This window comes from Periplaneta americana, chromosome 9 (genome assembly GCF_040183065.1).
Source record: "Periplaneta americana isolate PAMFEO1 chromosome 9, P.americana_PAMFEO1_priV1, whole genome shotgun sequence".
NCBI classification, from domain to species: domain Eukaryota; kingdom Metazoa; phylum Arthropoda; class Insecta; order Blattodea; family Blattidae; genus Periplaneta; species Periplaneta americana.
In genome coordinates this window covers 103,587,254-103,614,855 of record NC_091125.1, presented here as the reverse complement: position 1 = coordinate 103,614,855, position 27,602 = coordinate 103,587,254, and the positions used below count along the sequence as shown (strand labels likewise).

The window sequence follows — 27,602 nt, the reverse complement described above, 5'->3', positions numbered from 1 at the left end:
TTTTTCACCTCAGTTTCTTGACTAATAATCTCATCTCTGTTATTTTCTTTTACTTACTTACAAATGGTTTTTAAGGAACCCGCAGGTTCATTGCCACCATTACATAAGCCCGCCATCTGTCCCTATCCTGTGCAAGTTTAATCCACTCTCTACCATCATATCCCACCTCCCTCAAATCTATTTTAATATTATCATCCCATCTACGTCTCGGCCTCCCCAAAAGTCTTTTTCCCTCCGGTCTCCCAACTACCACTCTATATTCATTTCTGGATTCGCCCATACGTGCTACATGTCCTGCCCATCTCAAACGTCTGGATTTAAGGTTCCTAATTGTCAGGTGAAGAATATAATGCGTGCAATTCTCTGTTGTGTAACTTTCTCCATTCTCCTGTAACTTCATCCCTCTTAGTCCCAAATATTTTCCTAAGAACTTTATTCTCAAACACCCTTAATCTCTCTTCCTCTCTCAAAGTGAGAGTCCAAGTTTCACAACCATACAGAACAACCGGTAATATAACTGTTTTATAAATTCTAACTTTCAGATTTTTTGACAGTAGACTAGATGACAAAAGCTTCTCGACCGAATAATAACAGGTATTTCCCATATTTATTCTGCGTTTAATTTCCTCCCGAGTGTCATTTATATTTGTTACTGTTGCTCCAAGATATTTGAATTTTTCCAGTTATTTTTTTATTACCAAAATTTGTATTTATAGGTATTATTTATAACCTCGATCTTCTGTCTTAAAATCTCGCATCTAATCTTGTCTTCCATTGCAAAAGTTTCTATTCAAAAATACAATTCTGACCTACATTTTCTGTATTATAATCTTATCCCTAATCTTCTCTTCTATTACCAAAATTTCTATTGAAAATATAATTTTTAACCTCAAATTTCTGTTTTTATCTCATTCATTATCATCTCCTCTGTTGTCAAAAAGCTTCCATTTATAAATATTATTTTTAACTTCAGTTTCCTGCCTTGTAAACTTATATGTAATCTTGTCTTCTATTGTCAAAATTTCCCATGTATAAACATTATTTGTAACTTGAATTTTCTGTCTTATAATCTCAGCCCATAGTCTATATTCTCTTCCAATGTCAAAAGTTTATATTTAAAATGTTATTTTAACCACCACTTTCTACCTTATAATTATAACCTCGTCTCTAATCCTCTATTCCATTGCCAAACCTTATCCAGTTGCCAAATATCTGTTATATAAAAATCGGTATTGATATTGGCAATTGTCGGGAGGAATATGTAGTATCCCTAAACACTTCAGTTCAAGTAATCTTTTTGTGCATCTGTGATGGAATGAGATGCGTAGGCATACCGATTGTGCTATCCGGCTAAGTCGACTCCACCATCAGCCTCACTACGCATACTCTGTAGTCAACAAGTCCGAATATATATCACTGATAGTTGTTGTTTAGTCAACTGTTTGAAGACAGGTCTGGACCCTACAAGTGACACCAACAAGGTATCACTCATGAGGCAACTGGGCCAGGAGATAATGGGGTAGGGTGGCGAGTTCCTTTCCCCTACCATTGCATAAATCTCTGACTAGTTACATGTTACACTAATCAGACTTCAGATGTATACAAACGATTGCTTTTCCTCTGACACACATCGTTAAGTAAGATGTACTGCCTGATAATAGATGTACATATCAACCAGAATCTCAGTCAGAGGTGACCACTGATAGTGGACTGTTGTAACTCATAGATCCACCTCAGTCTTCATGTTCCCGTCAGGTGCCAGGTGCTCTGAAGTTTTGAGTCCTCTAGAATACACTACCACTGCCATCTACCGTAAGAAACACCCACAACGATGGACTGCCGATTCGACGTTGCACAAACACAAATGGTGTCCTTTCTTTTGGAAACAATTGAGCCGTTCAGAGCAGAAGTGGTGCAAGTCAAAAAATTGGTAATGAGGGTTAAAGTAAACATTCTGTAAAATACAGCGCAAATTAACAATTAATATTCCATTTATTTAAACTATTAGTAGTCAGTGGATAGCTCGAAGAACATATTAATTGCTACTCTGCGTTGTATTTTACAGAATTTTTACTTTAAACCTCATTACCCAATTTTGACTTACACCACTTCTGCTCTGAACGGCTCAATTTATAATGAAAGGGAAATTGTGAAGCTTGTTAGTGAAATGAAGTTGAGAAAACCGAGGGAAAATCTGACCTTGGCTTTGCCTGCCATAAATAGAACTTTGCCATAGCCGGAATTTGAACTTAGGTACGTGATTGGCGCTCTGACAACTGAGATTCTAAGGCTGCACTTTTAACAATGGGGTTATAATTTTTTTTTCTACAAGTTTTATTGGCACTAAATTTTTTCATTGAACGTTACTTTCGATTAAGTTATTATTCCAAAAGTTAGAAGGGAACAGCAATGAACAATAATGACAGAAAGAATTTAAGTTCTTTTTTCCTTTATATATGCAGAAATTTGATCCAAACAAATGCAGCTTTTCCTTCTGCAGAGTATGAAATATTTCATATAAAACAATCGTGTAGGACTATTTACAAAAATCTACAAATAATGCCCATGGCTTGTCAGTATATCTTTTCATTAATAATCTTCCTCTTATGTAATCGTGAAAACTTTGTAACTAATTCAACAGTTCATAGCATAAATACACATCAAAAAATGACTTTCATACTCCATCGGCAAGTCTATCGTGCTATCAAAAAGAAGTGCGTTATATGGCAGTAAAAATGTTTAATAGCCTCCCTATCGATATAGAAAATGAAACTCAAAACATAAAATTATTTAGGGCCAAATTAAAGAAGTACCTAATTTCTCACGCCTTCTATTCTGTAGGTGAATTCATGACATTCAGTAACACTTCATGAAATTGATACTAAAACTTTGTGTTGTACTAGTAGACTATATTGTAAATCTCGTCTGTATATATTTCATCTAGACTGTGACTATAAATTAAGACTTTATAATAGTATTACGTTTTTTGACTTGTTCTATATTCTAGCTGTAAGCAATGTATGAATACCATGGAATGTTAATAAATACAATACAATACAATACAATCTCGAAAAGGAATAAAAAACGATCAAAATTGTTTTAACTTTTTTGTTTGAAATATCTCAAAGAATAACTCGTTGAAATTAATGACATTATTTATGGTTCATATTCCTTTGTGTGTGTGTGTGTGTGTGTGCTTGCGTGTGCGTGTGCTTGCGTGTGTGCATAAAATCTTATCAGGACTATTTTTGTTTTCGGATAATTAGAAAATCTGTTATAACGGCATTAGTACAAATATTTCTATACTTTAAAAGTAGGAAAATTGGATCCAATCAAATTTTCGTAAAGGTGTAAAATTTTCCATTCTGTCGTTCATTACGGTAAAGATAAATCAAACTGAATAAGAGGCCATGCAGGCTCACAGGGTAGCGAGAGCTGAAGACTTCTACCTTCTCTAGATAATTGGCATTACAGCAGAAGGGATCAGAGGTTTACGTACCTTGTCGCCATTACCCCCAATGAAATGGCTCCGGAAGAATTAGATCAATGCAGAAAATCCTTGACCTCTTCGAGAATAGAACCCGGGACCTTTCGGCTTGCAGTGTTACCGCGCGCAATCCGATAATTATGACATTATAGTGTAAAAGGGAAAAATAGAGAAGAACGAAAAGTGGATAAAGCTACAAGTTTGTAATAAAAGTTTAGGGAAAATTTATCGCATGAAATTTATACTGAGCTCGCTTCAGAGATTGTTTCATTACCCTCAAATTACTTGACATCGAACTACCACGAGCCGCCACTGTCCCCACTTGTCGCAACGATTCCTGATGGAACAAACCCGTCATTAGGGTGGGGTCGGGAGCCGGAGCAGAACTAATGCTACACAATAGTGAGTAACATAATGCTTTCTTCCGCGTTAGGTAAATACGCTCTTGCCTTCTGATACTTTCAATTTCTCGGTGGTATTGTAATGTTTATCATATACGCGAATTGCTTTCTGATTTTTACATATTTATTACACACAGGTCTAACTAGGTCGAGCGATGTTGCGGCTGTAATCCTGCCTACTAATGTGATTAATTTTCCGTAATCACGATCACTCTGCATGTAATCCATTTCCTCCAGGATTGTCACGTAACACTCTGTGGATATTGATATCCGTTCCATATTTGATTTGGCGTCATGATGATTGAGTATGGTAAACTATTTTCTAAACGCATTTTTGCAATCTGTAGATCTTGTCACCAGTAATCTAAATATTGAGGTGGTCAACGAGCTGCTTGAACAAACGTCGACGTTTGTGTCGCCGGCGGATTCAATAAATAATTAATATAGTGGTCATCATTGCCTTCGTAGTCATTGTCATCACTGTCCTTGGAGCCGTCGTCCTCGTAGTTATTCTTATTCTTGTATTCGTTGTAGTCGTCGTCGCTGAGATTGTTATCGTTTTCATTTTTATTTTCGTTGTCATAGTGTTATCGTTGTCGTAGTCTCTACTATTATCTTCGTTATTCTTGATCTCGACGTTGTTGTCGTCGTCCTCATCGTTATTTCCGTTGTCATTGTGTTTCTCTTCAACATTATACTCGTCGTTTTGGTATTCGTTACTGTCTTTGTCATTCTCGTCATAGTAGTAATTGTCGTAGTCGTCGTAGTCCTTGTCGTTATTCTCATTCTTGTAATGATTGTTTTCCTCGTCGTTATTCCCGTTATCATAGTCGTCCTTGTCGTTATTGCCGTTATCGTAGTCTTAGTCTTCGTAGTCATTGTTGACGTCGTTATTCCCCCTCTCGTAGTCGTTTTTTAATTGGCTATTTTATGACGCTTTATTAACTGCTATGGTTATTTAGCGTCTGAGTGGGATGAAGGTGATATATTCAGTAAAATGAATCCAGGGTTCAACTCCGAAAGTTACCCAGCATTTTCTCTAAATGAGTTGAGGTAAAACCCCGGAAAAACCTCATCCAGATAACTTGTCCCAAGCAGGATTTGAACCGGGCTCGCTCGTTTTAAGATCAGGCGTGATAACCGTTACTACACAGTGGTGGACCAGTAGTCGTTATGTTCTTCGTCTTCATTCTCGTTATCGTAGTCATCCTTCTTGTTATTCTCGTTATCGTACTCGTAGTCGTCCTTGTCGTTACTCTGGCTGTCGTAGTTAGTATTGTCCTCGTCTTTATTCTCGTTATCGTAGTACAGTAATCTTGTCGTTACTCTCGCTCTTGTAGCCGTTGTCCTCCTCGTCTGTATTTGTGTTATATTCGTCGTACTCGTCATTCTCGTTATCGTAGTCGTCCTCGTCGTTATTCTCGTTCTCGAAGTCATCGTTTTCTCTTCGTCGTTGTTCTAGTCATTGTAGTCGTACATGTAGTCGTCGCTCTCATCGTTATTCTCGTTGTCGTAGTCGCTGTCTTCCTCGTTATTCTTGTTATCGTAGTCGTTGTCACTTCATCGTTATTCTCGTTCTCGTCGTTATCTTTATTTGTCGTCATCGTCTTTTTTCGTCGTTATTCTCGTCCTCGTCTTTATTCGTTGTTATTCTCGTTACCGTAATAGTGTTCCTCGTTCTTATTCTCGTTGGCATAGTCGTTATTTTTCTCGTCGTTTTTCTCGTTCTCGTCATCGTTATCTTTCTCGTTATTGCAGTCGTTCCCTTCTTAGTCATTATCCTCATTCATTCGTTGCCTTCCTAGTCATTATACTTGTTCATTCGTTACGTCGCGTTATTCTTGTTATCGTAATCGTCTTCGTCGTTATTCTCGTTATCGTAGTCGTTGTCTTCATCGTTGTTATTTTCGTTATCTTAGTCTTCCTTGTCGTTATTATCGTCCTCGTAGTCGTTGTCTTGCTCATCGTTATTTTCGTTGTAGTTCGTAGTTGTTATCTTCATTGTCGTTATTCTCGTTATCGTAGTCGTTTTCCTCGTCGTTTTTTCTCGTTCTCGCAGTCATTGTTTTCCTTCTCATTATTCTCGTTATCATAGTCGTTGTCTTCCTTGTCTTCTTGTTGTCGTAGTCCGTAGTCGTTGTCTTTCTCGTCGTTGTTCTTGTTGTCATAGTCGTTATCTTCCTTGTCGTTATTCTCGTTCTCGTAGCTGTTTTCTTCCTCGTTGTTGTTATTCTTGTCATAGTCGTCGTCTTCCTCATCGTTATTTTCGTTCTCGTAGCCGTTGTCTTTCTCGTTGTTATAATCGTAGTTTGTAGTCGTCTTCCTCGTCGTTATTCTTATTCTTGTAGTCGTCGTCATAATCGTTGTTGTCGTCCTAGTCTTATTCTCGTTCTAGTAGTCGTTCTTTTTTGTCATTGACGTCCTCGTAGATGCTGTCTTATAACTTTCGCGGTCGTCTTTATCGTTGTTATGGTTCTTGTCTTTATTCGTACTTATAGACGTCTCCATTGTTCGTCATAACCGTAATCGTTATCATCATTATCTTCGTAGTCCTCTTTATTGTAATCATTATCGTCATCGTCGTCGTCACTACCATCATGAAGCTCATGCCCGCTAATTTTTGGCATTAGGTTCTTTGGAACTCTATGTCCTCAGTCTTTAAAATTAGGTTTACCAATCCTTGGTCATATTTTCGGCACATTATAAACAATCATATAATGATAAATATAGGATAATGGATTCAAAACATTATCCCTATGCGAGAGAAGAAAACCCAGAAAATCTATCCTTACTTACCGTACGTCGAATTCAGGTGTATATGAATATGTGTGACTTAAAAATGAAAACGTTTTCTGTTATCACCCATTCAAATTACAATTTTATTACGGACTCGACGTTAGCCTTTATGCCTTAAAATGGATTAGAATAGTTATTTAATGGCACACTCCACTATGAAATTTTAATATGCTGTGATCATAGCGTCATGCTCCCAAGAGGATCCTATGCCCCACGAGGAGTGAAAGAAAAATAAAAACATACGAAGGGGCATTCATGTGAAGTGACTACAAAAGTTCGAATACTTTCCCTGAGGGTATCTCAACTTTCATTTCAGAAGCTTGGCAGGACTGAGTATTAAAACATTCGCCTTTCAGAGTTTCGATTCTTTGCGAAACACAATAGAGCGGTATTTTTGTGTCTTAATTTCGTCAGCAGTGAAAGGGGAACTCGCATGAAACGGAAGGAAGTCTTACAGATGTGTGCTTGTGCACGGTCACTGACTGCAATTCTTTTTTGTTATCTCTTCGGCTTGTTTTTAAGAATCAATGTAGATATTTCTTTCCTTCTAACCTTAGAGATTAGGGTGTTCCAAACTCAAATAAGTGGAAAAACAATGCTCAAAATAGATGCATATTATATATACATTATGACTATAGTAGAATGCTTTTAACAGATCGTCATTAAATGCCTATTTCTGATTCACTCTCTGGCTCTATTGTTCACTTTGTGGCGCCACAGTCATTTGTTGTCCCATAATTCACTCTGATACGATAATTTACTCACAAGAAGACATTCTGATGGGGGACGGATAAAAAAGTTAATTGAGAATTGAGACATTTGTCATATCATGGGAAAAGAGAGAGGTGTAGACGGCTGTAAAACGCTGGTTCCGATCCCCGGCGGCTGACTTCTACGACACATGGATACAAAAATTAGTGCCATGGTATGACAAAAAATGTCTCATTTCCAGTGGGGGATATGTTGACAAATAGCGCAACAATTGCTGTATCTGTTTAAATAAATATTTCCATATAATTGTGCTTTTTCTCTGTAAACAGTCCCAAGGAAAATAACTTTCTGGGCGGTCTCGTAATTGCGGTCGAGTGGCCAAAATTTGTATAAACACTTCTTTTGACATTATTAACATGATGAAAGAAAAAAAAATATTTTTTTATCTTCCCCAATCAAAATGTTTGCCTGTCAGTGGTTTTAGGTCACAATCACTTTCCCTTGATTTAGCAATTGTTTCCACCCACGAGATGCCTGATTCATACATGAGCTCCCGATTTACTCAGAGAATTATTTATGATTCGCCCACGGACTATTTGATTCACTCACGAATCGTGCCATTCACCCACGGAACTACCTGATTCATAAACATACTACTTGCTTCATCCACGAACTACCTGGTTTACACAAAAACTACCTGATTGACACACAAACTGGTTCACACACGTACTACTCTATTCACTCACGAACTACCTGAATCACAAACGAACAGGCTTACCTGATTCATATACGGACTAACTGAATCACCCACGGTCTACTCACATTCACCCACGGACTACCTCATTCACCCATGGATTACCTGATTCACCCACAGACTACTTGATTCGCCATGGGCTACTGATTTTCCCACGGACTATTACATGATTGACAAACGGACTACCAGATTCACATACGAGAACTACCTGATTCACTCGCGAACTACCTGATTTTTCCACGAACTCCCTGGTTTACCCACGGAATACTACATGATTCATAAACGGACTACTTAATTTACACACGGACTACCTGATTCACTCACGGACTACCAGATTTTCCCACTGACTACAACAACTACAACTACTACTATTCACTATTTACTTAAATGACATCCCTTCGACTCTACAGCGCTGTAATCATCACCTAAGAGCAGACGATTTACAATATATATCCATACAACCCATGACTCACTCAATGATGCAATACACAATCTTAACGAGGACCTTGAATCTATATCTGCATTGGCCAGAAAGTTTGGTTTGACTCTCAATGCAAGAAAATCACAAGCAATCCTAGTGGGACATCAACGTCTATTATACAACATTACTTCTGCTCTTTCAGTCAAGTTAAACGATACAATAATCCCTTTTGCTTCCTGTGTTAAAAAACCTTGGGGTGCTATTCATAGACACTTCGCAGCACGCTCTACGAGCGTGCTAAACTAGCCCCGGCTATCCACTGGTTACTTGTACAGAATTCAAATCATATCCTATCGCTAACACTGGTTTATGAATACGAAAAACTCTGATCATCCACCGGAAGCCCGCGCTAAGAATGTCTATGAATACGGCCCTTGGAGTTTACTTTGATACGCATTTAAACTGGAATAACCAAGTAACCCATATTACCAAAAAAATGCTTTCAATACTACATTCCTTAAACAGCATCCGAAAATTCCTCCCACTATCATTCAAGAAAATACTAGTGGAAACACTAGTAATGCCTCACTTCGATTATTGTGATTTTCTACTGACTGACCTCAATGTCAACCAGTCGCAAAAATTACAACGTGTTCATAATTCTTGTGTTCGCTTCGTCTGCGATGTCCGTCGCGCTGACCACATAACCCCAACCTTCCAAACTCTAAACTGGCTACGGCTTAACAAACTTAGAAATTTTCATTCTCTTGTTCTCCTTTTCCAAGTCCTTCACACCTCTACACCTACCTACCTTGCCTCTCGTTTCAGTTATCTGTCATCATATCATAATCTCTTCACACGCACGCAAAATAGCCGCATTCTAGCCATACCAACACATGACATCATCGTATTCATCATTATACACAATCTCGCTTTCGCGCTTGTGGAATACCCTACCCAGTGACATCAGAGACTGTCGGAATTTAGTAGCGTTCAAAAACAAACTTATTAAGCATTTTCTTACTGCGTAGAGTAGGTTTAACTTTTACTTAGTTAATAAAAAAAAATTTCCCTCTTTTTAATTTTTACAATGAACTGTCTAGCTTTTAATAGTCTGTTAATCTTTTAGTACTTTGATTTTTATTGTATTTGTAAATTTAATATTAATTGTAATTATAATTGTAATTGTATTCTTAATATTGTAGTTGCAATCCTCTGGTAGAGGGGGAAGAGAAGGCCTGATGGTCTTATCTCTACCAGGTTAAATAAATAAATAAATTAATTAATAAATAAATAAGTAAATAAATAAATAAATTAATATAAATTTAAAAAATAAAAACGGGAAAATTGACATGAATCTTAGATAATATTTGCTTATTTATTTTTTTCTAAAATTTATTAAAATATAAATAACCTAGGTCTGGATTTATTATAAATATAGATTTGTATAATCTTGGTCCGTAATTCTGGCTATCATTTATTCGAGTGGTTATGTGGCATTTAGGTTCAGCTGAAGAATATGTGGCTCTTCTTTATATTTCAAACTATTTTTATGATAACATTTTAATAATGCAGGTCTATATGTACCTATATCTTTGTTCGATCATTGATCAGAGTTATTCTGTTGTTTTGGGCTAGAAAATTATCATCGGTCATAAAATGAAAGGGAAATAATTTATATATTTTAAATACATAATACATGTTGTTTTCTTGCTGTTACTTATCCCTTGGCTCATACAATTGCCACAAGATTTATTTTTAAGTAGAATTACAACTGTTGAGCCAGAAATTAAATGCCATTTTTTATCATATTGAAACATTTAACGGTTCTTTACTACAGTCTTTATTACAGATATGGAAAACGTGTAATCCATTAATTAATACTCATACGTAAACTATAACAGAAACGATCTTACTCTTTCAGGCAACTAATTATGGTAAAGGCAAATTGATTAGTTGAGAAACTGCGTTCATTTTAAGATATGCAACGTATAAACAGATATGAAACGATAAAAATACATTCGCTATGGACACTATACCCATTTTAATATTCGTTCTGTTATCAAAATAATTATGTTGAAATGTGTATAAATAAACAGCCTCAGTCCCACAAAGTAAAAGAATATGCACATGACTTTATTGGGGAATATGATTTAATCTAATGTAGTGTTAAACCGAAATCTCTAGAAGTAATATGTTTTAATGTGTTTTAATATACAATAAATACAAGAACCAGACCTTGAAATATTTTGCAGCTGAAGGTACTGACCTAGTGTAAAAGAAAGTTTATTTCAGCTTCCATTAAAAGGAGGTGATTTCCAAGCTATAAATCTGTACAAACAAACATGAGAACTTTTCAGGAAAAGTAGTTAGGAATTTAATTAAATAAATTGCTGTCATGAAGTTAATACATACTTTCTCGTTATAAATTTTACGTGTTCCGCAACAATTCAACTCTTTAACATGTTAGAATACCATCCATAACTAATATTCGAAATACATTGTAATCATAACAAAATCAATTTTCTTTTCCTCGTTGTCCACAGGAAGTATTTTGTTTTAACACAGGAAAGTAAGATAGCTGAATTAGTTTATATATAAACATATACATAACTATGCGTAAGTATATCTATTTTAACAGCTGGTAACAATATTTTGCTAGTTAAGAAAATATATATATGTCATAGGATGAATAAATGTGTTTTTTCTTCCTATTGAAGAAATTTTATATTTTGCACATAGGAGTTATTGCAGGAACAACGACGATTTAAATCATCACAACCTCCTTCTACATCATATCCTGACATACAGTTACTAATTGACTCTCAAATGAGTAACCTCCCCCTCGAAAACCATGCTGACAATTATGTAACCAATTTGAATCATTCCAATTCTGCCTTAGATATGTGAAATCAAGTGTTCCATCTGTTTGCAAACCGCAGAGGTGATGCTGACTGATCTGTAATGTTTTGTCTCTGAGTGAGACTCTGATTTATAAATTGGCATCACTATTGCATCTTTCCAGTCTCAATACCATTGTTTATATATATATATATATATATATATATATATATATACATCAGAACATTAATTCTGCATTGTACCATAATGTGATGATGTTGGCGTACAAGATTCCTGGGAGAGACGAAATGAAGCATCACGCCACAATTTCGCGCCTAAGGAAGCGACACAACCGCAGCTACAATGGTTGTAATTCTCGCACTAGAAACCCACATTAAGTGTAACAACATTTGGCGCGATGTGATGAGGTTTGCACCCCGAAGCCAGACTGGATGGTCTGAGGCTTGCCGCAGACATCGTGGGCACACTTTCGAGTAAGGAAGGATGGCAAATATATTATCATATGATCCTGATCCATACACACTATCTTACGTAAGCTATTTCTGCTTCTATATCTCAGGGCTTTATTGCTCAGAATCAGCCAACATAATGCGTTAAATCTTGTTTAAATAATTAACTTAACATGTTCTTTTCCAGTGGGCTTCATCTATTTTAATTTTTTTTCTGTCCCTGTTAGAAGCTTACATTACATCCTAGGTATTCAGTATTATTATTATCATTATTATTATTATTATTATTATTATTATTATTATTATTTTTACTTATGTATTCATATTAATTGTAGACTTGAGTGGAAGCGAAAGCCTGAAGGCCTTAGCTCTGACTGGTGAAATAAAATTATTAGTCTATTATTGTTATTATTATTATTATTATTACTATTATTATTATTATTATTATTATTATTATTATTATTATTTCTGTTACCTATGTTCCAGAAGGTTGTATTCTATAATTTATTATTTAATGTAACTTTAAAATTTGTAACGGAATTTAGGCAATTTTTTTCGAATACTTCCGTTTCCATTGCTATTCGACTATTTCTCCATAATTAATTAAGATAAGGCGAATATTGTAAGTGATATTGAACGTGTTCTTTCGCAAGAGAATGTGAGTCGAAATTCCGAGGCTAAATATGCAGTCACAACATAACAGCGTTTGTCATTTCTACCTGATCAGTCTGTTTATAGTGTTCGAACAGTGAATGGACTGTATAATAATGTCGAAGAGTAAAGTGTTTTCTTTGGAAGATGAAGCGAATATTATAAGTGACATTGAACGTGGTCTTTTGCAAGCGGACGTGGGTCGACAACATAATTTAAGTAAATGAACTGTGAGTAACAGTACACAGTATATATGTAATCTATGCCACAAAAATGAAATGTTTTAATTACTGTATAGTATTTTTTTTCTTATTCACAATTTCATTCATTCCTGTCATTTAAGGTTAGAAGAGACACACTTTGAATTTAGTGAACCTCGGGTGTAGTGAACAGTTATATGAACAATTTTTATGTTCGCGGAAGAATATCTGTAAAAATTATCTGCTTTTTGCAGTCAATTATAAAATTTGTTTTTGTGTTTGCTAGAGAATATCTGTAAAATATGTTTCCTATTGAACGGTTTACTTTCATAGTGCTGTTGCTTGCTTGACGAGTAATGTAGCGAGAATCTCACTGTGAAAGGCTCACTAGTATCAGTTTAATATCTCTAACAATTTTAAATTTTGACTAGTGGTTTGTGCAGCAAATGCTGTTGCAAACTAAGTTCGTTAGACGTTCAAATAAAAATTTTTTCAGATTTATTTTCTATGAAGTATACTTGTCTTTTTGATAGTTATTTGATTCCATAATAATGAAACATACTCCCTCTGAATGGATTTTTTTAGGCAAAATACTTTTTCTTGAACCTATCCAACTTCAGTTTTTGAGTTTCAACGCGAAAACGCAAGTATCAATGTCAGGATGATAGCAGTAGCTATTTCAGGTCATTGTGGATTGCAGGCAAAAGTTAAAAAAATGTTACGTTTGCTAAGCTTTCGAACAATAGCATTTTCGTATAGCTGCTGTATGTAGAACTTGAAATGTAGAGCGTTAAATCATTTTATCCTACTAAGAGATCTTGCTGAAATGATCTGGAGACTACAAAATTTTCTAGGCTTCTTATTTTATCAGTAAGTAATACCTTTTTATCTTTCCTTAGGAACTGTAATTTTTGCGCTCTCTAGAGCCAATACTGAAGACAATGACACATATCAATATCTACACTACACCGCCATTAAGTATATGAAAAAGACCCAACCCGACTGGTTTAATAAGTATAAAAATATTTGATTTTTAATAACAATATTATCACTTAAGTTTTGTAGTTATATATAGCAGTCACTCAGTAAATTATAAAAATGAAGATCTAAATTGAGATATTCTCTACATTTACTTACATAACCTCAGAACGTTTCAGTTTCATGTCATCAATATAGCATCAATATTATGTACAATTAATGAAGAATAGACGCATCATGATATTAACTATAATAATATTTAATTTCTAATGGTAATAATGTCATCAAACCACCTCAAGTTTCGTAGATTTGAATATCCAATACACAGCTGTACTCAGAAAATTATACACTGCAGAACCAGTTTTTAATAACAAATTGAATTGAGCTCTAAATATGTCGGCAATCCTGCAGGTCATGGCCTTCGTGTAATAGCCTATTGTTTATTGTAGTGTGTGTTTTGTTCTGAAATTCAATCAAGTCGGCCGTGATTCAATAAAATTAGTTCTGGAAACTGACAACAGATGGGTTTTGGAAAATAGGAAAATTATGTAGGAAAATTCACATTTCACTGAAAACTACTATTTTTCCGAAAAACTTTGGATGCCAGGCATGAAAATGTCCTATGACATCCTATGAATTCTTACATTTTCGAAACAAAGAAATATAATTACATAAGGAGATTTGATTATTTGCTGTATCACTATTTAAGCTATATAATAGAGCAAAAATCTGAAAATCGATAAATATTTCACATAGGAGTTATTGCAGGAACAACGACGATATAATGATTATAGTGATGCTGATAATGATTATGATGATGAGATGAGATACAGATAGTAGAGAAGAGGAGAGATGCTGAGTATAGTTGGTGATGATGACTATGACATCGTAACATTATATATGTAAGCTTAGTTGATGTCTAAGAAAATGAGAAGATATGAACTTCAGTAAATGCTACAGTGAACAGAGTAAGTGAACTTGTCGTGGACTGCATATTGGAAACATGATGACTAAATGACGGCACATATATTAAAGTAACGGGCTTCTACTTAACAAACATTGCTCCGAACTCTGAAGTTTGTAAGTTCCTAGGGAGTATCGTATGGCGTATTTAATTGACATGAAAATAAGTTCAACCGTATGTAATAAGACGCTCCATGTATTTTTTTACATTGCTGTACTGTATCATTGGTCCGAAGTTGGACTACTTCTTGTCATGTTCCGAGCTCTACTACTATAGCTACAGTTGTATAATTAAAAGTCAACGAAATGCCCCAGATCTGTTACACTGAGACATGTGAAAATATGGACCCGGACGTCTTAGTACAAAGAAATAAGCAGGTCTTATAAGAGTACAATAATAGTTTAGGCCTACAATTGCTGATTAGCTTGAGAAATCCTTTTCCAATCGATTAAAATTGTTCAATTGTTATAATTATTAAAGTAGCGAGTTTATGTTTAAATTCAGACACCTCCTTATTAGTTTATTTCGTTTCCACTTAATTTCTCCCTTCTCTCAATTCCATCATTTGCTGTATAGCTGCTCGATAATTTCGTTGCTCCTTCGTACAATCTTCCTTTCATTTACGTCAGTCCCTTTCCCTTCTGTCACTAATTTATTGGTGCTTACTTACTTACAAATGGCTATTAAGGAACCCGCAAGTTCATTGCCGCCCTCACATAAGCCTGCCAACGGTCCCTATCCTGTGCAAGATTAATCCAGTCTCTATCATCGTATCCCACCTCCCTCAAATCCATTTCAATATTATCCTCCCATCTATGTCTCGGCCTCCCCAAAGGTATTTTTCTCTCCGGTCTCCCAACTAACACTCTATATGCATTTCTGGATTCGCCCATACGTGCTACATGCTCTGTTCATCTCAATCGTCTGGATTTAATGTTCCCAATTATCTCAGGTGAAGAACTTGTTGTGTAACTTTCTCCATAATTTATTGGTGTTAGTGACATAATTTCTTTCTTTGCACTTAATCAAATCTTCAAATCCAACATTTTTTTAATGTGGATATGGAGAAGAATGGAGTGTGTGAAATGGACAGACATAATAAGAAATGAAACTGTGCTAGAAAGAGTGGTTGAAGAAAAAATAATCCTGAAGCTGATCAAAAAGAGAAAAAGGAATTGGTTGGGTCACTGGCTAAGAAGAAATTGCCTGCTGAAGGACCCACTGGAAGGAATTGTGAACGGGAGAAAAATTCGGGGCTGAAGACGATATAAGGTGCTAGACAACATTAAGATATGTGGATCGTATGCGGAGGCAAAGAGGAAGGTAGAAAATAGGAATGTTTGGAGAATGCTACGTTTGCAGTGAAACACCTACTACCTTTTGAAAAAAAAATTATTCACAAATGAAAGAACGAATTTATTATTATTATTATTATTATTATTATTATTATTATTATTATTATTATTATTATTATTATTATTAAAATAATATTTTGAGGAAGCTGCAGGCCATAATTTACAATTTCGTCCATTGTAGCTAACAATTAGAGTTATTAATGGGCACTTTATGAATGATACTGACATCTGGCTGGGTCCCACAACACAGCAAAGAGCATGTTGAAATGTTCCTCAATACGCGTGCCTCACGCCACAATCTGAGTAGCACGCCTCCCGCAGTGTCAAGGTTCCACCCATCTTTTACACGCTTGCTTTGTCTGAAGGTTTCACGGTCCACCGAGTTGACGATATTTGTGTGTCAAACGAAACCGGCCTTCCAGGCGTTGGGTGTGTAGAAAGTCTTATCACGTCCCGCAGTGAAAAAACAGTAGTGAGATACAGATGACAGAACGCTGTGGGAGTCAAGTGGCGTATTAATGGAGTATAAAATTACTTTATTTAAAACTATTGGATTAAACTTATTTTTAAAAAAGGAGAGAGAATACCATTAGAAACAACTTCAAATGGAAATCTAGAAGGTATTATTGAGAAAAATATTTGTCTTCTTCGAGCAATAAGATATGGTTCAAAGGATTACATATCTAGCTACAAACACAGCGGATCTGTTTTCGCATTCCATCGGAAGACTGGAAATTTATTTTCAATAGTGATAGTAGGAGGAAGAAGAATAAATTGTATAAGATTTGCTGATGATATGGCTTTGTTAGCAGAAGAGGAGATGATACTAAGGAAAATGCTACAAGAGCTAAATGACAGCTGTGAGCAGTACGGGAGGAAGATAAATGCAAATAAGACGAAGACCATGGTCATAGGAAGAAAAGTAAACAAGGTAAACTTAGGAATTCTAAATGAGGCAGTAGAGCAAGTCGACAGCTTCAAATACTTGGGGTATACTATAAGCAGTAACATGAGCTGCTGCCAGGAAGTCAAAAGGAGAATAGCAATGGAAAAGAAAGCTTTCAATAGAAAAAAGAGTATCTTCTGCGGACCTCTGGAGAAATAACTAAGGAAGAGACTAGTGAAGTCGTCTTATGGAGTGTGGGATTGTATGGGGCAGAAACGTGGACATTACGACGAAGTGAAGGGAAGCGAATAGAAGCATTTTAAATGTGGATTTGGGGAAGAATGGAACGTGTGAAGTGGACAGACAGAATAAGAAATGAAGCTGTGCTAGAATGAGTGGGTTAAGAAACAATGATGCTGAAATTGATCAGAAAAAGGAAATGGAATTGGTTGGGTCACTGGCTGAGAAGAAACTGCCTACTGAAGGATGCACTGGTAGGAATGTTGAACGGAATTAGAGTTCGGGGCAGAAGAAGATATCAGATGATAGACGACATTAAGATATATGGATAATATGAGGAGACAAAGAGGAAGACAGAAAATAGGAAAAGTTGGAGAAAGCTGAGTTTGCAGTTAAAGACCTGCCCTTGGGTAGAACACTAAAAGAGATGAAATGAATGATTGTGTGCCCTTTGTCTTGGGGGTTTCTTTTGTATTGCTTTAAGAGGCGGCCGTTTGCCATGGTAATCACAAAAACAGGTAGTTTTACTTGTGGATTTATAATGCCAGTACAGAATTCCAACTTCTTAAGTCTGTCCTCTTCAGTAGTAAAATCACACCGTGGTACATTATTAAGGAGCTTATGAACAAGTATTTTCTACGTGAATCAGGAACGGGCCAGATGCGCAATCCTGACTCTGAAGGATCGGAATTCCTTTCCAAGTTCCTTGGTTGGCAACCGAGGCTATAGAGGTCCGCCTCCCTTTGAGATTTAATTTTATGGCCCAACACTCTCCATTCCTCAGTATAAGCAGCTCCGCCATAGGAAGGCAGGTGACAGAAATTATAGGGCACGGCAGTATCATATCAATATATCACTACTGAGAATGAGGGAGCCAAGAATTAGGTAAGATATTTTCTATGATTATGTAATTCATGGCCCTCTTCTTCTCCATAGTTATAAATTGGTACACTGAAGTATCTCTGTTTATATACAAATTCACTGGAACCATAAATTTTTAATTTGAGCAAATATTGACAAAATAATTGTTAATAAATGGGGGGAAAATGCAATTTTTTATGTTTATAATTCTGAAGAATTCAAAATTGGAAAAGTAAGTTAATATTGTCATTTATAAAACGCTCCTTGGGATATCCTTTATGGACAAGGAGCTTTGCTTTTGAAAATATGTAAATATTAATTTTTTCACCCTCTATAACTTTCGTTACAGAGTTCTTTCATAGAATAAAAAAAACTATAGGCTATGTTACATATTACTTACTCAAGTAGTACTTGTATAACACAGCAAAGAAAATCTTGCACAGGATAGGGACCGATGGCTTATGTGAGGGCGGCAACGAATCTCCGGGTTCCTTAAAAGCCATAGGTAAGTAGTACTGACATAAATAAAGTAGTACGGGTGTGGGATAAATTGCACTTTCTTACTGAGAATGAAACTAAATGTTAAATGTTATGTTTTATTTAACGACGCTCACAACTTCCGAGGTTATATCAACGTCGCCGGTGTGCTGGAATTTTGTTCCGCAGGAGTTATTTTACATGCCAGCAAATCTACTGACATGAGCCTGTCGCATTAAGCACACTTAAATGCCATCGACCTGGCCCGGGATCGAACCCGGCAGAAAGCCAGCGCTATACCAACTGCGCCAACCAGGCTGATAGAATGAAACTCAATTCACTGGACTTTTAGCTAATAACGCTGCAGATAATAAGTCGATGGTGTTCGGGTAAAGGAAATTGTCATTGTTTGTGCAAAAGAAGTTTTGTTACTCAGGTGAATACACAAATTAAATTCTACAAGTGGGTGTGCAAACAACAAAATAATACTATCATTTGATATGCTTTATTTATATAGAAAATTATTTGCAGTAAGAGTTAGAAGTTTAATTTTCATTTATCTCAAAGTTAATTTTTATGACCTATCTCCCTTTACCTAAATACCATCGGATTAATAATAACAGTAATATTTTTCACCATACCGAAAGCATAGCTAAGAAGTCTCGCTATTAAACTGAAAATTGAAGGGGTGAGAATGATATAGCCCTAAACCACACAGACAAAATGTCATAGGAGAGCGTGTTAAAGGTTTAGAGTTCAATGTTATTAGGTGCGGTATCATAATTTCTTCGGCGTATATTTACGTCATTTGTTGAGTAATTTGTTTAATAATTTACTAGTAGCTTTCTCATATGTGTAAGAAATTAACTCTACAAAAAAAAAAACATTTTTATTAAAAGTGTGGCTTTGGACTATCTCATTCTCACTCCTTCAATTGCTCTCAATTCTTGAAAGCAGATGATGATGGTGATGGTTACGATGATGTTGATTACATAAAAAATAATAGTAATGGGTCCACGCCTGTGGAGTAACGGTTAGCACGTCTAGCCGCGAAACCAGGTGGCCCGGGTTTGATTCCCGATCGGGACAAGTTACCTGGTTGAGGTTTTTTCCGGGGTTTTCCCTCAACCCAATACGAGCAAATGCTGGGTAACTTATGGTGTTGGACCCCGGACTCATTTCACCGGCATTATCACCTTCATCTCATTCAGACGCTAAATAACCAAAGCTGTTGATAAAGCGTCGTAAAATAACCTACTAAAAAAAAAAATAGTAATGGACTACCTTCAAGAATTGCGAAATTTGTCCCGTTCCGTCTCGCTTCTGTGAAGATTGTGAATCAACATTATACATCTACTGTACAAGTAGCGGAACTGTCTGTCTTGAGGTGTGCATAACGCAGTTACTACCCAAGGCAAGACAGGAATCATTCAGGACAAGGCACGTACAACTAATTCTTATAGAGGGAAAAAGAAAATGTTAACTCTCTTACCAAGAACGAATTCGAATCACTTTATTTGTATAATTATAGGCCCTACTACCAAAAAAAAAAAAGTTGGAATAATGTTGAGAACATGACAAAGAAGTAGAGCTACTGAATGGGCCAAGAAACTGATGGTTGTATAGTGGTAATAATAATAATAATAATAATAATAATAATAATAATAATAATAATAATAATAATGTTATATCCTGAAGAAGTAGATCTTTCGCCCTTCCTGTTTCTGATCGCGTGAGGCTTGTGAATCCCCATCACACATTCAGAAGTAGCATAATGCAAAACTACCGCTTAACACACGCAGGGCAAACAGAGGCCTAGGAGCACAACCTACCTAACGGCATGTGAAGAAGATGAATCACCATTTTCCTGCCTGGAATCAAACCTAGGCTCGCTGGGTTTGTAGCTAGGACTATCACCACCACCACCACCACCACTAATAATAATAATAATAATAATAATAATAATAATAATAATAATAATAATAATAATAATAATAATAATTCGGAAGGACACGGGTTCGAGTCCCGGTGTTATCATGGATTTTTTTCAATCAATGTAACCCTTCTGATTGCACTGTGACGCTGGGATTTACTCAATCTCTAACAGAAATTAATTCCAGGAGTATTATCTTGGAGGTAAAGGCGGCGGACATATAAGACTGACATCCCTACTGCTATGAGTGCCGTCTGTCTATACAGATGGGAGTCTTAACCTCCCATTAACCTTTGGGCCGATTTAATAATAATAATAATAATAATAATAATAATAATAATAATAATAATAATAATAATAATAATAATAATTCGGAAGGACACGGGTTCGAGTCCCGGTGTTATCATGGATTTTTTTCAATCAATGTAACCCTTCTGATTGCACTGTGACGCTGGGATTTACTCAATCTCTAACAGAAATTAATTCCAGGAGTATTATCTTGGAGGTAAAGGCGGCGGACATATAAGACTGACATCCCTACTGCTATGAGTGCCGTCTGTCTATACAGATGGGAGTCTTAACCTCCCATTAACCTTTGGGCCGATTTTGACTGTAATTGGAATGGAGTATTATTATTATTAAAATAATAATAATAATAATAATAATAATAATAATAATAATAATAATAATAATAATAATAATAATAATAAAAAATTCACCGAGCATTTCTGTATTTATACAAAGTATTTATTTTAATTCTACTTAATTTTTGTAAGAAATGGTTTTGTCGGTGCGTGACCCCTACCTTCATGTCGCCGCTGCGAGATGTTCCGTCGTCCGCTGCACAAGTCGAGCACCTCACAAGCAACTGAGCACTGGCACTCACTCTCACTACCGCGGGCCGCCCAGCGACCCCAATCTTATATACAACCCGTGCCCCTCCCCACACCCACTCTCTCTCCCCCTGCCTTAATTCACTTTCAAGATGAGTCCCGACGCCGCTCCCCACTCCGCAGGTCCGGGATTCGAACACGGGATTTCCAAACATCACATAATTATACATAGCCAGTATAGTGACCTCTTAAAAAAATTGCAAGGCAAAGGGCAGTAACTTCCGCTATCGGAAGTGGAAAATCCAAAACACTTTCGATTGTTGCGAGAAGAGATGTAATAATTACAAAGAATAAGAACTTTCCCCCTCTGAACACACTACTCTTCGCAGATGACCAGATACAGTATGTTTACTGATGATAAAGACAATCTGAAAATAGCGTATGTAAATTATACAGGCTACAGTCACTAAATACAATTTATCTAAGATATCTCCAAAGCGTTCGATTGCGTTGATCACAACTTAATTTTATCAAAATTAGAATTTTATGGTATTCGAGAGAATACACTAAATATTTTTAGAACCTATCTTCATGGCAGAAGGCAATTAGTCTCAATAGGTGAAAATTGGTCACGTCTCTCCAGTATAAATTATGGTGTTCCACAAGGCTCAATAATTGGTCCACTACTATTCTTACAATTATGATCAATATGATCAATATTTGTCTAAAACAAGGTCTATCTCCAGATCAACTAAAAATTTCGAAAGTAATCCCAATATATAAAAAAGGCAATAGATCAAGTCCAAATACAGACCAATCTCTATCATTCCAGTGCTATCTAAGATATTTGAATATGTAATTTTCAATTAACTTTATGACTACTTTGAAAATTCAAGTCTCTTTAGTAGTAACCAAGTTGGCTTTAGAAAAAGGAAATCAACAAATGATACAATTGAGCGTTCAATAACCGAAATTTTAAGAAATTTTGAAAGTAGGTTAATGCTGTGTTTTGTGATCTCCATAAAACTTTCGATTTCGTTGATCACAACTTAATGTTATCAAAATTAGAATTTTATGGTATTCGAGAGAATACACTAAATATTTTTAGAACCTATCTTCATGGCAGAAGGCAATTAGTCTCAATAGGGGAAAATTGGTCACGTCTCTCCAGTATAGATTATGGTGTTCCACAAGGCTCAATAATTGGTCCACTACTATTCTTAGTAGCAATAAATGACCTTCCTAAATTCATTAAAGCTATAACAATTATGTATGCTGCTGACATTAAATTCTTATGTTCTAGCTCTACTCTGAATGAATTACATGCTCTAACCAATGATATTCTATCACAGATGGCCTTATGGTTTGAATCTAATGGTTTTCTGCTTAAGCAAGTAAAAACTATTAACATAACTTTTAGCGTAAATCATGTAATAAAAAAGGACAACATACAAAACTATACCAAATTTCTAGGACTTTTTATAGACTCCAGTTTAACATGGTAAAAACATATCGAATATATATGCACAAAGTTATTAAAGAAATTAGTGACTTACGTTTCTCAAAATTATTTAAGATGTGCCTATTTTTCGTTCTTTCAGTCGATAATTCGGTATGCTTTAATTTTCTGGGGAAATGGTAGCAAAATTGGGAGTGTCTTGATTTGGCAAAAGAAAGCCATTAGAATTCTGTGTCAATCAAACTATCTTGAACATTGTCGACAACTTTTCAAACAATCACAGATATTAACTGTCATAAATTTATATATATATATATATATATATATATATATATATATATATATATATATATATACACGACCTAGCCCTTTACACTCGACAAAATATAGAGAATTGCTCATTAATAGCCAATATACATGATCATGAAATTGGAAATGGTGAACAAATTAATATTCCATATTGTAGATTACATAAAACTAGTACAAATGTTTCTATGATAAATTTATTTTAAATGCTCAATCAATATGATTTATCTATTTGCAAATTTTATTATTTGCTATTACATCTTAAATAAGTATGAACGTTTTCGCCTATACGGTATCATCAGATATTTAAAAATTGACGAAATCTAAACTTAATCCATTGAATTGTACAAAGTAATATGCAAAACAAAGTTGATTGATATTTTATCTTGAGTTTTATGTAGTGGGAAACTTATTGGTAGAAAATGTAGATCTTAAATCCACCTAGAATTGCTGTTTAAAATTTAAATATCAACGAATACAAGTAAGGTTTGGTACATAATTATATAGTAGACTTTAAATTCATTTAACCGAACAGATAAATGTTTCACGTTTAGGTAGCCTACATTTTTCTCCAAAACTACTTGGACTAGAGTCATGAAATTTCGCACACAAGTTAATGTAACCAAGATATAAGGTTATTTTGATAACTAGATTCATTTTGTGTCAAAATTAAATATAGGCTGTATATGGCTATATATGTAATATATATTAATATACGTGCACAGAATGAAAAAAATCCAACCATTTAAATATGTATCTGAGAGGAATTTTTACAAAAGACAGAGAAGCATTTCTGCACCCCAAATACTTTTGAAGAAATGTATAACTGAGTTATGAAGTACATTTAAAAAAAATGTAATAACTCCAAAAGTACCCTATAGGCCTATGTTGAAAAAGGGACCTGAAAAACTCTGTATATAGGCCACACCACTTATAATGTGAATGCAAATTTGCAACTGTTTACAATGAAAACTGCATTAATGGTAACATATTTTGCGATTGACTACATTTTTGCCTACGTCTCTCCTTAAATCTGAATAATTATAGCGATATTATAGCTTGTGTTTTATTTATTACATTTAAAATATCTTATTCTCAACTTGTCACTAATAAATGCATAAATGGATAAGAGATGAAAATTCAAATTAAAAAATCGGCATTTTACTTAGCACTCCCAGAGTGAAATACATTTAGGAAAATAGCTCTTCAAAATTTAGAAGTTGTCCATCCTTTATCTATGGTGACTAGATAAGTAGAAAGAGAGAAACAGATACTGGCCAGAAGGAGAAGAGGCGGACAGATAGAAGACTAGACTCGCAAGCAGACAAATGGACTCACTGACAGACGTACTTACAGACGGATGTTAATTATTAATTCATAAACAATTTGTAAATATAAATTTCTATAGGTATATTGCATACTAAAAATTAGGGACACATATAAAATAATTAAGAAATACATACTTGTCTTCCAGCTTTTGGTAATTTCTTAAATAAATATTTGTCGTTAAAAGTATTATAAGAAGATTTTCATAAAATATCAAGTAAAGTTGACCGTTTTGTACAAAATTAAATAATTATTTTCCTATTTTCTAGAGAAATAAAAAAAGAAGTTTAAATGTAATGCAGTTTCTCTGCTGATGAATTTTGATATATGAATAATCAACAGTTTGTTTATTAAAAATAAATATCACAGAGAAATTGTCCTTGCAAATGGCATTCCAAGAGCATGATATTGTCCTTAGCAATATAGTCACAACAGTAATTATTTTAGATTAAATTATTATTATTATTATTATTATTATTATTATTATTATTATTATTATTATTATTATTATTATTAAATGCACAACAAGATGTTAATTCTTTTATGTATATAAAACGCTGAACATGAAAATAAGACGAGAAACCGAATTGTTTCTTGGAGTAGAATTAATCTCTCTTTCTCTTCCTGATCAGTTTCGGCATCATTCCATCTCTTTCCAACACAGCTCCATTTCTTATTCTGTCTGTCCATTTCACACGTTCCATTCTTCTACTTACATATGCTTTTAGTCACTTCTCTTCACTTCGTTGTAATTTCCTTGTTTCTTCCCTAAAGAATGCCACACTCCACACAAAGCACTTCCTTAGTTCTTTTTCCAGAGGTCCGCAGAATATGCTCCTTTTTCTGGAGTAGCCGTGATGTTGCCAAGTGCTTCATAGAAACATAACGATTTCCTCTAATACAGTGAATGTTAGAGTTAAAAACTTATTTAGATTTTTAAAATCCCTCCTCATGATGTATTGCCTGTTTCATTTAATGCAAAGGTTACCATCCACCATATTAAATAGCATCTCAAATTCCAATCCGCGTTTGTGATATCGTTCTAGGTTCTGTCACTGAACACCCTTACGAGCAATAACGTAACTTAAGTTCTAATGTATAATTTCTCTTCCCATACATGTACACTGTACGTATAATCATTTGACGCCCAGACTTTTATATCTCTCGCTCTTAATTAGATGTTAAAGGTTAATTTTATGTTGCCATCAATAGGAATATCAAGAACGTAGTAATCAATCCGTGAAATGGTAAAAACGAAACTGTAGTCACTTAATAATTTAAAGGGGAATGTTCATATAGAAATTAAATGAATTATGTAACGAAACTGTAGTCACTTAATAATTTAAAGGGGAATGTTCATAGAGAAATTAAATGAATTATGTAACATCTATTTTAATTTGATAATTAATTTAAGACCATAAGTGAGAGTGCTTTATTCGAAAGAGTTACAGATGTAGGATGTCTGAATTGCAAACAGACAGTCGCCAAGTTTGCCATACATATACTGTAGCTGTTTCGTAATACAAGAGAGAGTCAAAAAGTAACGTTAATAATTGTTTTATTAATTGAATATGTACAATAAGACTACAAACACTTTATCACTTTTCAACATAGTTCCACTACGTTCAATACGAGTGTTCCTGTTACACTATGTTGAAAGTGATTAAATGTTTGTAGTCTTATTAATTTAATTAATTTTATTTATTTAACTAGCTGGAGAGTACAAATTAAAATTATAACACAAGAATGTTTCTAGCCACTACCGTAAGAGCCAGGCTCGTGTACGGTGTGGTCTTAGCCAATAATACAACATAAAATTTACAAGGACAGTTTACTAAATACAGTAATTAACTTAATTAAAATCGATAAATAACACACAAGAGCAAAAAAAAAAGAGAAGAAAGAGAAAAAACATTTAATATAAATTGACAATCAGAGAGAAGCCAGTGATATTCAATAAAAACATGAATATAGTCGACAGAAATAAAAGGTAAAAAAATACACATATTTGTTAACATTATATATCATGAATAATTTTATAAATTTATTTTTTAAAAACTCCAATTTTAAAATATTCCAAATTTGGAAAATGGTTTGTAATTTTATTATAAAGTCTTGGGCCGAAACTAGCACCATGTTTAAGAGCTGCACTTGTATAACATTTAGACTCAAATAATGGGAAAGTAAACTTTTGTCTTCGAGTATGATATTCATGTCGATTAGATTTACGTTTTATTTGATTTCTTTGGTAGTAAGTTCGTAAACTATATTTATAAATAGTTAATACTTTAAATCTGTATAAATTAAATTTGTTGGGTAATCCATATTTTTGGTTAGACAAATTCTTATCAATCTTCTGTGTAATAAAATTAATGGATTAAGTACAGATGATGCTACTCCACCCCAATTTATTATACCATATTGTATTAATGATTGTACTAAAGCTAAGAACATTATTCTCAATGTCTTTTTAGTGATAAAATTTCGAAGTATTACGAATTTATAAATTGTCTTCCTTATATTTGTACACATAAAATCAGTTTGTTTATCCCAACATAAATGCTGATCTATAATAATTCCTAAATATTTAACTTGTGTGGAAGGTGTTATATGTGGGCAATTACAATAATTATTTGTTAATTCATTACATGAAATATTATGTATTATTAAGTGATAATTATTCATAGGTGGAGGTAAACCTTTCGTTGTTAAAGAAAATGGAATATAGGTAGTTTTATTAGTATTTAAGGACAAGAAATTAAATCAAGCCGATTTTTCACTACGTTAATTCCATTGCTTTATATATTCAATATTCAATTAATAAAACGATTATTAAGGTTCCTTTTTTACTCTCTCTCTCCCTCTCTCTCTCTCTCTCGTATATTATTTATAAATGGCAAAGTAACCTAACTATGAATAAAGGAAAATGGTGACTAAAATAACTGAAGAATTCTTTCGGAACAATTCTGAAAGTGGGAAAATTTCAGGAGAAAATATACCTGAAGTGATAATTTGTTCTGAAGATGCATCAAAGTTATTTTTGTAGACGAACTCCAATTCGATTGCGATTTTGTGTCTTTCGCGTGCTTCTACATATCAGATGACACTGCGGTAGCTATTAGGTTACGTCCATTTTCGGCTTCCCCTTCAAAAATCCTTAAAGTTCCTTCAGCGGAACGTCGAAACTTGGAATGAGACAAGTGGCCAACAGGCTTGGAGCTTACATAATCAGTTTTCTCAGCCTCAAACTCT

The 27,602-nt window shown here is 34.6% G+C and overlaps 1 protein-coding gene across 1 annotated transcript in view; it reads right to left on the bottom strand.

Annotated features, from left to right (window-relative positions):
• Window positions 1–21,474, bottom strand: part of LOC138705606 (uncharacterized) — a 100,911-nt gene extending 79,437 nt beyond the window's left edge. The window contains exon 1 of the mRNA XM_069834207.1: window positions 21,232–21,474. Within this exon, the coding sequence (XP_069690308.1) occupies window positions 21,232–21,474 (243 nt within the window). The remainder of the gene's footprint in view (window positions 1–21,231) is intronic.
• Window positions 21,475–27,602: the final 6,128 nt, after the last annotated feature.